The sequence below is a fragment of the Nycticebus coucang genome, chromosome 12 (assembly GCF_027406575.1).
Source record: "Nycticebus coucang isolate mNycCou1 chromosome 12, mNycCou1.pri, whole genome shotgun sequence".
NCBI classification, from domain to species: Eukaryota; Metazoa; Chordata; class Mammalia; order Primates; family Lorisidae; genus Nycticebus; species Nycticebus coucang.
Genome location: NC_069791.1, coordinates 60,399,269 through 60,414,337, shown reverse-complemented (window position 1 = coordinate 60,414,337; position 15,069 = coordinate 60,399,269). Strand labels below are relative to the sequence as shown.

The following is a 15,069-nucleotide window of genomic DNA, read 5'->3' as shown; positions in this document are numbered from 1 at the left end:
GGCCGGGATCCTCCAGGTGCAAATCAGAGGCCAGATAGTCTGCCCAGTTAAGGGGGCGGAATTTGTGGTTGAATGGAGACTTTTTTTTTTTTTTTCTGGTTTTCCTGGGCCTCTTAGGGTCCCGTCCCTGAGGATCCTGGCAATGGATCTACTGGGACCTGAGACCTTGCTCGGCTGCATTGTAAAGAGGACATAGAAATGGTCAGCTTACCCGCTCAACACACCGAGAACCAGATTTAGAACGAAAAAGGATCCAAAGATGACCAGACTGACAAAATACACCCAGGGTAACTCATAGCCCATAGCGTCCTGCATCTGGAAAGATGAAGGAAAGTTAAGAAAGAAAGAAAGCAGAGCTGAGTTAAAGCGAAGAGGCAGGTAGAGAGTGTGTGGACAGGTCTGGAGGACACACATGGGGCTGGATTTGGATTTAGTCCATGTGGCTTAAGATCCACTTGTCACCCTTGGCATCATCTACACTCAAAGTACTTCCCTGTGACTATAAAGGGCCATCACTGGCTCTGCCTCAAGAGGAATGCCTGGCACCTCTGTTGTTTTATTTTCTGGAAAGAAAAATTTCTCCAGTATTTCCGAGTCACTTGTCTGATAAGGTGGGTTACCTCGAAAAATAATTTCTTCAGCATGAGATGGTTTTAGCTTAGTTAGGTTTATGTGGCCATTAAATCTTCCCTTGCATCCTGAGGCACACTGACCTTGGTGTCTAAAGTGCACCCACTCTTACTGGCAGGCCTGGAGAAATGATACTCTAGGGCAGCGGTTCTCAACCTGTGGTTGTGACCCACAGGAACTGTGTTAAAGGGTCACAGCATTAGAAGGTTCAGAACCACTGTTCTAGGGGTTATGTGAGGAAAGAGATCTTCCTAAAGGGCTTTTCCAAGGACCTGGGCGATGCCCAGAGCTTCGAGGCTAAGCCCCAGGGCTGCAGAAGCACCTAGGCCAGAGGCCAGGACAGGCAGTGATTTTGTCTTATGTACTCTGAGAAAGGTTCCTATGTCAGCAACCACAGCTCAGATGGAAAGGGTCTCTAACTTGGGACTTGTGACTGGAACTAACTACCCAAACGACGGAGACTCTCTGTGAAAGGCTGCAGACCCCCACAGTGGCTGAAGGCAGTCACACACGGGTGCTGACTCCTCTGAGCCCAGGAAAGCTCACCCTGCACATCTCTTCCCAATTCCACGTTCAGTGGCTTCACACTAGCAGCTTGAAAATGGCCACGGTGGAAATACTTACACCACAGAAATGGGTAGGCACAACAAATCAGTCCCCTGGTCCCTGGCCCCAGGAAAGATTGTTAAGCATTTACCTGCTCACTACTGGCTAGAGGGTGGGTATAAAGATAACTTATAGGGCAGGCTTTTATCAAAGAGGAAATTTATTCTGATTTAGTTTCTCAAATCTATTTCTTCTCATGCTATTTGGCTAAAAAGGGTTTAGTCTTAGCTTCCTAAGAATGAACCCCAACTTTGTCCTTGTGAAATTTGCTCAGAGAAAGCCAACTTTGTAAGGCACACAAGCTTCTTGAATGACACACATCTGCAGTTCTCAAAGTGAGGCCTCGTGGCCAGCACTATCAGCATTTTCTGGGAGCCTGCTTGGAAATGCACATCTTGCCCACCCCCAAACTCTGGGGTGGACTCAGAAACCCATGTTTTAACAAGCCCTACAGGTGATTCTGAGGCTTGAGAACCACTGATGTATGTCGTTCCCTCCACAACTCCCAACTTCAAGTACAACCATATAAGTATTGCAATTCCCCCCACACCTCTGCTAAGTTGTACAGCGGAGTTCCTCGAAGTGTGGTCAGGATCATCTGGGAGAACTGTTAACAAAGATGATCTCTGGGCCCTGCCCCCCATGTTCTCAGCATGGCTCAGAACTCTGCATATTAACCACCCCAGGAGAGTCTAAGGTGTGTTGAAGTGTGCTCAGCATTGCTACCATTTATACTCCAGGGCCTCAAACAGCTTGGGTATGCCAGGATATCAATGCCCTCACCCTTGGGCTTTGCAGGCACTGAGCAGCCTTATACATTTACCTAAGAAGGCTGAATAAATGTTATATTCTCTGTGTGCTGGGAATAAAAAAGAATGAAAACTACCAATAGACCTATGTAGTATGGTTTGCAAGGTGACATCCCAACATTCTTTCTTATCCATTAATATTTACCTGATATTACTATGCTTGGTTAGAGAAATCCACTAGATACAGCCACAGTGCCTGGTGCACGCTCTGTGCTGGGGATCACTGGTCTGAACTGTGCAGGTGAGGAAGGTCAGAGTGCCCAGCACACGCCACTGCACCATGAAGTCGAGAAGTTCAACTTCACCTGTGTTTATTGAGCACTACCATTCCCACGCCCTGCTCTACTGTATTGACCTCATCTATTGCTTTACAACCGCATTGTTAACTTTCTCCATCCCTTTATTATTACCCATTGCTTGTCTCCCATGCTACAGTATAAGGTCTACAGGACAGGTGGCCCTGGTCTGTTTTGTTCACTGGTGTATTCTATGTGCATGTGGCAGATACTCAGCAAATGTTCTCTGAATGAATTATCTTAGTGCCAGGCACTGTGCTGTGAATAGGAAGCCCTTGCTGGCAGGGGATACAGATAATTTAAAGTAACTAGAATGCCTCAGTTGCCCTGCAGCCACCACAGGGGAAGGATGCAGGGGCTCTGTACACAACGGAGGCCTGGCTGTGTGCAGCTGCAGTGCGTATGGCCAGGCAGGGCCACTGTGGGCAAAGAAGTCAAGGAGCAGGAAGGAAGCCTGGAGCCCATGTGGTCCTGCGAAGGGAATAAGGGTCTCTGTTAAAAATAGAGGCTACAGCTGTAAAGCCTTCCTGGATGTGAGATGGAGGATTTTCCTAGTGGCTAAATCGCTAAAATACCCAGCAAAATAGCAGCTGTTAGGAGAGGCAGGGTGGACATTCTTTCCGCATCAGTCCTGGTCCATATCCCAGCGAGTGTGGGAGCCTCATTTTAGCCAGAAGGCAACAGTCTGAACGAAGAGTGCAAAGAAACCAAGCCTGCAGAGGGGTGTTTGGTGAAAAGTCTCCATCACTGAGAACAGAAAAACAAAACTGTGGCAGCGCTACCTAGGTGGGACAGGTTTGGTGAAATGAGATGAGGGAGGGAAGGTAAGACCCAGATGGGCTAGTTTTGCAGACCTCATTTTACTCTGAGTGCTGACCATGTGTAAGATGCTGTGCTTTGTTTTAGACTCTTTGCTACTCTGAAAGCAACAGGGTTGTAAATCGCCCAGGGCTGGGAGTCCCAGGCCCCTGCAGGGGAAGATGGAAACTGGGATCCGAAGTTGTGTGGAACCTTGGGCGTCCTGGTGGCTCTTCCTCTCTCAGAGTAAACCCAGCCAGTGGGTCAGAAGAAGTGCTTTCCTTTTCCTCTAGGAAAAAGAAAGTGCTTCTTTACCTTTTTAGGAGGGTGGAGAGGTTAGGAGGAGCTGGTAGAAAGTGCAGGCTCTCACCAGAACAAATGCACGTGTGTGTAGCCCAATGTATATGGCCTCAAGGGTGAACCCAAGAGCCCATGTGGACCCAAGTTACTGGCCTGCTGTTGTGACTGAGCAGCTCATTCTAACTGAGGCCTGTAGGAGCACCTTCCCCACGTGTGGGTCAGAGCATGGAGGGTGGCAGAGGAGGTCTGCACTGAGCTGGCAGGTGGGGGCAGCCAGTGCCAGCAGGCAGGGGCATGTTCACTGTATCCCCTCATGGAGCTGCCTTCAGAGCCTGGGCAGTGTCCAGAGGGTGATGGGTGGACTCTGCCAACCCCCTTGAAATGAAATTTCTCCTACTGGCTGCTGTGTGAACATTTAACTTCATGGAAAACAGTCCTCAAAGCCACACAAACCTATAAACCTTGGAGACTCTCTTGGGCCCTGGATCCATCTGGGTGCACTCTCCTCCCACACACAGGTGAAGGAAGGGCTCCCAGCACCCTGACGCACTTCAAGAGCAGGAGCTCCAGACCTCATGGGCATGGTCCTGACAGCCAGGGCCAAACCCAGCTCAGTCCCCACCCTGCTGCTGTCCTGCTTCTGCCACTAGCTTGGCTGTGGGCTAGTTCTATAAGAGGTTTAGGGTGAAGGGCAGCAGGGGAGGGGCACAGGAGGGGGACAAATGAGAGATGAATGAGCTTCCAGGGAATCCTTGGAAAACTACCATTCCTGGGGTGGGCGGAGCCCACAGCCGCCAGAAGGCAAGTCCCTGGCCTGCCCAGCTCTGGTCTGAAAGGTAAGGGCCCCTTTGGTTTCTCTTACTTTCTCCTCTTTACTCTGGGCCACCTACTTTTAGGGGCAGACTTGGTAGAGAGCATACAAAGCTAGGTGGCTCTGAAGTAGGGCAATGCCGGGAGTGATGAGGTTGATGTCTTAAATCAGCTTGAACAGGCCTACTAAGAAGAGAGAGAATAAATAAAGCCATACTTTAAAAAAGTGACCCAGATTGCTGACACCCTTATTCAGAGGTGAAATAAAGGCAACATCTGCTCAAACCATTAGGCTGAACGTACTTTGGGTCTCTGTAACTTTCCTACTAAAGGTGCCCAGACGTGAACCTCACTGAGGTCCACCATCTGCAGCCATGAGGGCCTCAGGCCCAAGAACTAATGGGATGTACTCTGCCCTCGCTGAAACACATAGCCTTTCCAGTCCAAGGATCTGCAGATGAAGCAAAGGGAATATTCCATGAAAACCACCAGACTCTTCCGAAACCATTATGTAATTCGTTAAGGGGAACTCCAGCCTCAAACATTCAAATCCATCATTTATTTTTCCCAAAAAGATACATAGGAGGGACCACATCCCCCTGCCCCATCCCCTCAAGGCTGCTCTTGATCCTAGCTGATTTCCCTGGGTTCTCAGGTTGTGTGTGGCACGTCCCACATGGTTCCTGGATTTGCAGGTACTGGGGATCCACAAGGACTGAACACTGACAGTGAATGTTGAGAGAGGCTGTCATCTGTCATCAAAAGGCAGGAGGTGCAAGCTCAGACCAGTCATGGTGCTTTACACACATGTCATCTGAGGACAGGATGTGCTGCCACCAGTGAGTGCCAGTCACCCAGGGTAATGGCTCTGTGAGTCTGTGACTACTCATGACCCAGGTCACCTTGCTTGCTAGGACACAAGTGTCAGCCTCTTCGGTCACTGCACGAGCAGCAGGCAGGGAACAGGTGCCACCTGGCTCTTTCCCCTGCACCTGCTTATGCTGTAGGCTGAGAACTCAGGAGCCCCCCAGAGCACAAGTAAAAATCCAGTTTGCATGGGGGGAAAAAAGGCAAACCAACAAAATAAACTCCTCCATGTATCATAAAAATAGTCCCTGAAATCAGAAGGGATCGTGCACTGAGGTATGGAATCTCAGGAAGCTTTGTAGAGAGTGGTTTCCCCCAGTCTGCAGGTCTGAGCCAGCGAGTGTGGACAGAAACTAAAATACAGATCTCTCCAGTCTTCCAGACTGGCACAATGCTTGCTTTCTCAGGCCGAGGAAACTCTCTCTTGGTCCTTGTCCAGCCTTGAAGTCTACCAGCCCCACTTTGCCCTGGGTGCTCTGGGCCCTCGCAAGTTTCCGCTCAGCCACACTCCTGCACAGGATAGAGCCTGAACTGTTGAAGGCAGGCCTTGTGCTTCTCTGAGCCCCTTCCCCCCACCCTGCCCAGTCCTGGGAACATAGTAAATGCTCAATAAATGTTTGCTAAATTGAATTATTGAATAATAAGGACTCCTCTACTACTAATGAAATGAATAAAATAAAACTCAATAAGCAAATAAATAATGGCTTTGAGAGATGGAGAGTCCCTTCCTTGATACATTTCTAAAGGGCCGGTTTCCTGTTGAGATAGTGGAATCTCTGTTTTAAGCAGCAGCAGGTGCACTAAGTGGGTGGTACTGTGAGGCAGAGTAAAGGTCAAGGACCACAGAGTCCCAAGTAGGACTGAACACTGTCTCTGCCCCGATACTGGACAGAGAGCTCAGGATGCTGTCTCTGCTTTCCTTGAAGGGTTTCTCTCTGCTCTTGACTGTTAGGCCATTGGTAGAATTCAGCTCCACCACGCCTTGTTTTTTGATGCCTCAGAGACTCATTTTCTATATTCTGTAGTGAGAGGAGGTGGCTTTTTGAAGACAAGATGGAGAGGAAAAGTAGGGTAAAACAGTCAAATTCAAGGTAGTTCAATGCAAAAAATCTTTGTCATAAATAAGGGATAGTTCAACAGCACCAAGCCCAGAGATGAATGGCCGTCTTGTTAAAGTATGCATGCGTGTGAATTTAGTAGGAATATCTTCTTGGCATGTCCAGACAGGTAAGTGGGATGGCAAGATGAAGTGTGGAGCTGACAACTGATGTATGAAAATCAAAACATTCAACTTTTGTTCCCAAGTTCTTCTGTTGGTTGAACCAAAACTGATCCCAGATACTAGAAGATACTATTTTTGATTCTAAAAATCTTCCCTTTATGATTTCTCATTAAGTATTCTTTCTAACATTATTATTATTTTCATAATTATTATTATTACCATTATTTGAAACAGTCTTGATCTGTTGCCCCAGGCTGAAGTGTACTAGTGTCACCATAGCTCACAGCAACCTCAAACTCCTGGTCTCAAGTGATCCTCTTGCCTCAGTCTCCCAAATAGCTGGGACTACAAGCAGCCCGCCTCAATGCCTGGCTAATTTTTCTATTTGTAGTAGAGACAGGATCTTGCTCTTGCTCAGGCTGGTCTGGACGTCCTGAGCTTAAGTGATCCTCCTGCCTTCGCCTCCCAGAGTCCTGGGATTATAGGTGTGAGCCACCACCATTTCCAGCTCTTCTAACTGTATTTTTAAGGCAAATTTTTAATTTTTAAAACAATCAGTAGAAAAACTGATCATGGGAAAACCACTTGGGGGTGACGTCAAGAAGAGGGTGACCCAAAGGGTACGGAGGGCACAAACCCTGGAAAATGCCAACCAGAAGCACTCTGCTGTGCTCCACTGCCCGCAACATTATTCTCAGGAGTTCCTGGTGAGAAGGGCACTGGGAGAGCAGAGGATGACGGGATGTGCTGTGAAGAAGTACTCAGGCCTCCTGATTCCCCAAGAGCTGGAACCACATGTTCTAGCATACTCAACTGCTCCCCCTCACCATGGCTCTCACATGCAACCTTTCCTGGGTGTCCTACACTAGCTCAGTGGCCAAATCATGCTGCTTCCCACGAGCATGGAGCTGTCTTGGGTTCTGGGCACAAAGTTAGCACTGAAAAGATACGTAATTGACTGGTGCCTACGCTACCCAACCGTGATCCAGCTACAGTGCGGAGTGGGGAATGCTCAGAGCTTCAAGCTGACCCGAGTTGTCAGACCCATCCGAGAATACTACAGAGTCCTGCTGATCAGCTTGATCTTGCTGTATCTTTAGGAGGGCATATGTCTAGACCGTGTGAGATGAGCAGTCCTGAATATATGCAGGAGGCTAGGATGGTGAGTCTACAAAACATCTGAAAGTAGAAATGGAAATCAAGGGCCATGTTTCACCACGCTGGGTTCTTCCCCCTCCTGGTGCTTCACTGACCCTGAAGGCCAGCGCTTTTCATCTGAGCACACTCTCCTCATCCACCCACCTAGCTTTATAAGAGGATTAGACTTTTTTGGAGTAGATGGTGAGGCTTTGGCTTAAGAATTCCCCAAGGAAACTACAGCCCAAACCTGAGTTTTGGTTTAGCTGCCAAGTCCAGTGTCCAGCCTCTTTACCCTCTCGCCTGCAGACTCCTCCCACGGGCGCTGGGTACAAGAAACACTCTAAGCAAATCACTCAGTTTGCTGTGGCCTTGACCCAATGTGTGGGTGATGGCTTTCTTAGCTGAGGCAATGTTCAAGCACGACTTGACCACATTTTTATTTTTAGTCCACTAACTCTTCAAGATCATAACAGATGTCAGAGAAAAAGAGCAACAGACCCTATGCCATCCACAATAGGAGGCGGCTATCTGCCTTTTGCTATAGGTGATCTTCCTGATCCCCTTTACCCAGGCCGTACCCAGTCACTGATCAATTGCTTCTTTGATGCTTATTGACCCATTCTTCCCCAGGCTGTTGCTTGGGAGAGGGCCCTGCTCCAGGGTTTTCATTCATTGTTATGCCTGGAGGTCTTGGTTGTTCCTTCCCAAGATCCCTTGACATGCCCTTTGGGTTCGAAGGGACATTCATTATTCTGCATACAAGACCTACTTCTCTAGTCTCCAAGGAAACTATCTCCTGAGACAGGTTCAAATCGAGTGGTATCACAGCAGCCCCTGTGGGTTTGACAGGTTAGATTTCCATGGTTTTCAAACCCCAGCCTGGGAATGGAGAGCTTTCTCAAAATGCAGACACTGGGGCCCTAACTTTGGAACTTGTAATTCAATGGCTTGGAGGGAGGTCTGGCTATTTTATATTTAGAAAGCTCCATGTGTGATGCTAAAACACTTGGAGATTTGAGAGTCTGCAGGTTAGAGATATGGTCTTAGAGGCCAAGGAGGAGGAGGGAACGGAAGCAAGAGGGGGAGGGAGGAAGAAGAAAGAAAGGATGAAATGGCCATAGGAAGGTCAAAGCAATTAGGGAAATTGTCTGAAAGCAGGAGCACTGGGCTAGGAAGTGCTTCTGTCATGAATACCGAAGCAGAAGCCGGTCTCAGCTGAAGGTGGGCATATGCGCATGTGTGTGCGCACACACACCAGCATGCACACACACACACATATAACATGGCCATTTTGGAAAGGTGCTGGGAAAATCAGAGAGAGGCACGTCCCACGAGCCTGGGATTGTTTCTTCACCTCTGACATGTTTTCCATCCCCAGCCTGAGCTCCATCTCACACACCCCAGGGGGAAAAGCACAACACAGCTGCTGAAAATTGATGGTTGCAGTTGTGTGCATCTTCTCATTCCCCACTCGGCTGTCATTATGGTCACGTCTGGTTGGTGGGGTATCAGTGACTTGAGGTGGGGGAGAGGAAGGGAGTGTTGAAGGAAGATCACAAAAACACAGCATGGTCATTAAGCAAAGGAAATTATACTGATGCCTCCCACCCCACACCCACCCTCAATTCAATACCGTGAAAGGCTTTTCCATAGCAATGTAAGAATGGGTTTGAAGCTCAAACCCATTGGGGGTTGAGGCCCCAAAGCATAGTCCCATGCAATCATTTATTCCATGCACATAGGCAGAAACTGACCATTGGCAGAAGGATGTTTCTGCCCTTGGCTGGCCAGAGGGACCTACCCAAGGAAGGCCTAGTTAGGGTCCACTTGGGAATTGGATTGGTTTGCTAAATAAAACAAATTTGCCTAAGTGTCCTAAGTTCAACTTCCTCTGTCTTACAAATTATTCAAAACCAAGTTCTCACTGAGCATGAGCCTGAGAAATGTTTTCCAGTGTTTCATTATAGTCGGAGGCAAAGGAGATTTGACTTTTGTCTTTTTTGAAAGTATCTCAACTCTGCAAGTTGGCCGTGGCATAGGTCCAGCTGTACCACCACCAGTCAGTTTAGAATTTAGTCAGCTTCCCAGCCTGAACGGTTCTTGTTTATGACTTAACGTTCAGAGCCTGGGAGCACCCCTGGCAGGCAAGGACGCTTGAAAAATGTTTGCTGGGTACAAAGTACTCACGCAAATTTCAAGGGTTCATTTACAGAGAGGTACAAATTTCATAGCAACACTGGGTTTTGGCATAAAAATCTGAGAAAAGAGGCTTTTTGAATCAACAGGACATAGTGCTCACAAAAAAAAAAAAAATAGAAGACAGAATACTGTATGCCACATTGCTGAACTGTTATCAAACTCTTCCTTCGGATACAAGAAGAAGTCAACACCTCTCTTGGCATTATTTCCTTTGTAACTGGCAGCTCTGCTCAGTGGGAAGGCATTCTCACTCTTCCCTGCCTTCATTTGCAGACATGTTCCCTAGGCAGGCTCTAGATTATTTTCACGATGGCCAAATAAATTTGACTATTTGCAAAACTCTGAGAGAGATGGTATTTTTAAGACTGGCAACATGCTTTTATTCACCCAAATTTTGGAGAACAACACTGGATTCTGGCAAGTCGTGTCTCATGCTGAAGTAGGAGATACTACAAAGAATATATTTTCTGGAGTTTGTCCTAATAATGGACTTGACTCTGCCAGTAATGAAGACAGCTCAAATACGGTGTATAAATTTGCCTGCAGTATAGGCTGTATATAAATCTGGCTCTTCCGTGGCTCAAAGGCCAGCAAAGTAGTGGATAATAAAGGGGACATCTTTAAAGTAAGAGAAGATTGATTGGTTAGTGCTAAAGAAGTGGTATTTCTAAATACACATCACACAACCATCAGGATGTTCTGACAGCACTAAAAATGACACCAATGCGTTTGTGCGATGGACATTTCTAATGTTAAGAGTAATAAAAAAAACTATAATAGCTATACTAGTCAACAAAAATGGTTTGTTTAGTTTCTTTTTAGAAGACTAGACCTGACTTTTTTCTTCCTCCTGAAGAATTCATAATTCTACTTTCTATGCTTTCTTTTGGGGAAAGGGGCAAGAAAAGGGACTCGATAGTGGGAGACGGAGCTGAACAGACCCTTGTGGCAGGCTTGGCCAGCTTATTCCAGGACACTGACCCCCCATCTGTGTCTCTTACTATGGTCAGAAAAACTGAAAGGTGATATTTGAATGGGAAGAGGGGGCTCAGTAGGGGAAAAGTTCATGCTTTGTTTCTCAGGCAAGACCTGGAAGAAATCATAGACTCTTATCAACTATTGCATCAGGAAGAGTATGTGACCCCAAAGCCGTAGGTGGAGGGAACAGGGAGGTGTTGGGGGAGGACTGCATCCCTGCCCTGTGCTGCCCACTGCCCGCTATGTACGTACCCAGTACAGCACGTCTGTCCAGCCCTCCATGGTGATGCACTGGAACACGGTCAGCATGGCGAAGGCAAAATTGTCAAAGTTGGTGATGCCGTGCTTGGGTCCATCCCAGCCAGGCTTGCACACTGTGCCGTTCTGGCACTGCCGCCCGTGTCCTGTCTCCAGTGCACAAGGAGAAGGGTCATCTTCTGCTGGAACATCTCCATTGGCCAGCGGGAAAGAGGAGATGGAAACAGAAGGGAGGCAGGGAGATGGGCAGAGAAAGGAGAAAAGAAGTTAAAGGGGAAAGTGATCGAATCAGGTTCATGGGCAGGCAAACAGCAACAGCAATGCAGGACACACTGGATTTAGTCCCCCCACAGAGGAACCAAACAACGCTGGGAACCAGGCATCCGTCTCAGGCTCCCGTCCATTTAGTAGCTCAGTCCTTTTAATGGATTATTATAAAAGCTGTCTTTTACCCTGAGTAATTGATTTCAAAGATAACCGGGCTAGTGCTCATGCTGTTGTAACATGTACATCATAATCAAATGGCAAATAAAAAAAAACAATGATCCCACCATTTCAAGTGGAAATTGTCCTGGAATATGGGAGGAAGTCACCTTTTTTTTTGGTGGAAAGTACATACAGGCACTTCCGTTAGAATATCAGAGTTTATTTTGAGGGCTACACTGATCAGATCCAATAATGCCTCTGACTAGATATGGGTCCATTTCATATCACATTGCTGGAGATTCAAGTCCTCTTACAGTGTGGCCTTATACAGATGAAGCACAGAAAATAAACTCTGATCGCAGGGAGCAGTCCTGCCTGCAGTGTCCGTGTGACAGTGTGTGAGTGCAAATGCTGCTGGCCACATTTTATCCTGTTGTGGGGGACCTGAAGGCTCTGCCCTCAGCTCCAGGCGTTAATGCCTTTCAGAGGAGAAGAGTCATCTTCCTCTAGTCAAGATACAGTAGCAGCGGGCGACACGGGAACACCTCCTAGGTATGGACAGGGCTTCCAGGAAACACACAACATCCTGTCTGAGGCTGAGGCAACGCCTGGCCTCACTCCTCACACTGGGAATAGCTACCAGCAAACCAATGCAGTGAGGGGCAGCTTACGATCCTGGAGTGGAGACCATACATTTAGATAAGACTTGACTGATGTAATAATTTGCATTATGCTAAAATACCGAGAAAGTCTTGGCCCCAGCTACGGGAGGTAATAGTGTAGAATTCACAGGAGTTGTGAAATGAAGGACCGTTTCTCAGCCTTGCAGAAAGTACTGACAACAACAGAGGACAATAACCAAGCATTCTAATAAAGGACCACCTCTAACAGCAGGGGACAGGCTTCCAGAGAGAGGATAGGCTCAAGTTCCTCCCTGACACACAACAGATCGCCCAGGGTCTTTTCTTATTTCCTGTCTATCTACACTATCACAGCCGTCACTGTTCTGCCCACGGACACAGGCTCTGTGCTGGAGATGAGCGGGTGGTTGGCTTCTTCTCAGTTTGTGGCTTTAAATTCAAAACGGTTCACTCCCAAGGAGGAAGATGGAGGAGAAATATTAATCCTTAACTGAGCGATAATTCTTGGGGGAGTGGAATTGAGTGCTTTGGTTGAAAATATATGCCCAGTTGCCCCCCCCCTTCTCCCCCTCTCCTTCCACTGCCCTCATGGTCTTCTTGGTCAGCTTTGTGGCCTCCTCCTCATTTTCCTCTTGCTCCTCCTCCTCCTCTTCCTCTTCTTTGCTCTCTCTTTCTCTCAGCTTTGTTGAAGTATAATTTACATGCCTTAGAATGAATCAATGTAAATGTACAGCTCAATTATTTTTAGTAAATTTGCATAGTTGTGCAGCCATCAGCACAATCCATTTTAAAGCACTTGCACCACCCCCTAAAATTCCTGTGTGCCTGTTTGCAGGAGGTCCCAGCTCCCGGCCCCAGCCCTTAGCAACCTGGCCTGCTGTCTGTCTCTATCACTTTGCCTTTTCTAGAAACTTCACAGATATGGAACTGCACACGGTGAGGCTTTGTGTCCGTCTCCTTTCACTGAGCATAATGTTTGTGAGTTTCATCCATGCCGTTGCATCCATCAGTGTCGTCTGCTCCTTTTTACTGATGAGCAGTGCATTTCATTGTATGTTTATCCATTCACCAGCTGATGGACCTTTGCATTGATTCCAGGTTTGGGTTACTGTGAATAATGCTGCTTCCTAGCTTATTCTTGGCCTGGTGGTTAAGGTTGCATATAGGTCCTTTGTTCACTGACCAAGGTGTAAAGGTCTGTGTTCCCGGTCCCTGAACTGTCTGAGGGAATGACAGTGTCCTCACCTTATCCTTATTCTGAGGTCTGGCTCTCAGGATCAGTGTAGCTAAACTAAGCGTTCATCTATTAACATTTGTGTGTATGTGTATGTGTCTGTGTGTGTGATTTTTAAAACTGTGAAGTCCTTGGAAATTTGGATGTGAGGCATTAAAGTATCACAAGAACGGAGAAGCAAGAATCTAATGCGCTTAATTCTAATATGAAGCCAGCAGATGAGCTAATCCATACTCATATAAGAGAAAAACTCAAATCAATTCAAGGTAGGGGACAGGGGAATGAGGGAGCGGGGAGAGGGGAGGAGGGAGGGAGATACGGGGTTAAGGTGTATGACACACAATTATAAGAGGAACTTTACCTAACAAATGCAAGCAGCATAACCTAATTCTTTGTATCCTCAATGAACCTGAACCAATATAAAATAAATAAATAAAATTTAAAAAAATTAGAAAAAAAAGAAATTGGGTTGCAAGGCTATAAAGATTGAGGGGAACTAAAAAGTGAATCCCAAACCTAAATAATACACACTCAAAAAGGTGGATAATAAGCATCTCAAAATTGAGTGTTAAAGAGACTGGAAAAACAAAAACCAAATAGACCATCCATTCTGTTGGATGATCATTTCTAGAGGGATGTGTTCAGTCACTGTGACAAAAGTGACAGAATGATTGGGGAGACAGGACAAAGAGAGAGGAATTTCTTTTCTCATGTTTTGCTTTTTAGCAGAATAAAGATGCACTTTGGGACTGCTCATCTGAGAGAGTACCCTGCACTCTGCGGACAAAGGGAAGGCTGCCCAAGTGAGTTTGGATTGTGCTCCAACACAAATAAATGTTAAAAAGAAAATGGCATCTAGAGGAAGTGATCTCTTCAATAAGAGGGAAAGGTTCAGTCCTGCTTTGCTATTTAAATCTGTCTTGAACAACAATAAAAAAGATTTGAGAACAATTAAGAAGCAGTGATGATCTGGTAAAAATAGGTATCTATAAAAAGCACTAAAGGGAATGCTTGAAAAATGTGAACACACACAAATCAGCAGGTCCTAGCAACATGTGCTCTTGGGTGAAGGGCAACCAGCAGGGTGAGGGGCAACCAGCTTCAATGTGAAAATGGGTTGGTTTTCTTTTGCAGAGTCATGAAGTCCCGGGGAGGAAAGTGGGAATATGAGGTGGAAAAAAGAAACAGAGCGATGCAGCCTCCACATTTTAAAACAAAAATGAGGAGAGGAAGAGCCATTCTGGAGACTCCAAATTAAGTTTTCAGTGAAATAATGGAGACGAAGATTAGGAGGGATTTTAGAAATGCAGTTAATACCAACAAAAACATGAGATCCTAGGGGAGCTCCAGTTAGCGGTTCCAAGGAGAAATTACGAAAGAGAATAAATTACTTTTTTAGGACCCAACTTTAAGGAGTGAATAGAGTGAAGATGATTTCATTTCTAGGTTTTAGCCAACCGATTCTTTGCCAGTGTCTGGGGTAATTACCGTGCTTGGGAGAGCTATTCAGAGTGACCTGGCTCAGTGCACCATCAAACAGATGGGACAACCAGAAACAAAAGGTATCGGCATATGGTGATATATCTGTTGAGGAACCAAGAAGGCACCTTGCAGATGTCTCAGGGATTAGGGAAAAGCTGCCTCTTCTGAGACCATCTTCACCAGGGACTGCCCACTGAGGGGTAGCCTCATGGTTCACCTGGCCAGTTCCATGGCTGCTTGTATGGACTTTATACATGGCTCAACACCAGTGGATCCTAAAATCTAAAAGCATATACAATTCATAGTCTGTGAAATAATACCAAAAAATAAAAAGAAGGGCTCAGCATTTGTAGCACAGTGGTTATGGCACCAG

General features: G+C 46.6%; 1 protein-coding gene across 7 annotated transcripts in view; it reads right to left on the bottom strand.

Annotated features, from left to right (window-relative positions):
• CACNA1C (calcium voltage-gated channel subunit alpha1 C) overlaps window positions 1–15,069 on the bottom strand; it is a 650,685-nt gene that overhangs the window by 191,278 nt on the left and 444,338 nt on the right. For 4 of the 7 annotated variants that reach the window (XM_053555460.1, XM_053555464.1, XM_053555461.1 and 1 more), the window contains exon 7: window positions 10,908–11,104. In XM_053555460.1, the coding sequence (XP_053411435.1) occupies window positions 10,908–11,104 (197 nt within the window). Of the gene's footprint in view, window positions 1–211; window positions 316–10,907; window positions 11,105–15,069 lie in introns of all 7 variants that reach the window. The other 3 variants (XM_053555459.1, XM_053555465.1, XM_053555462.1) reach the window with 1 other exon arrangement.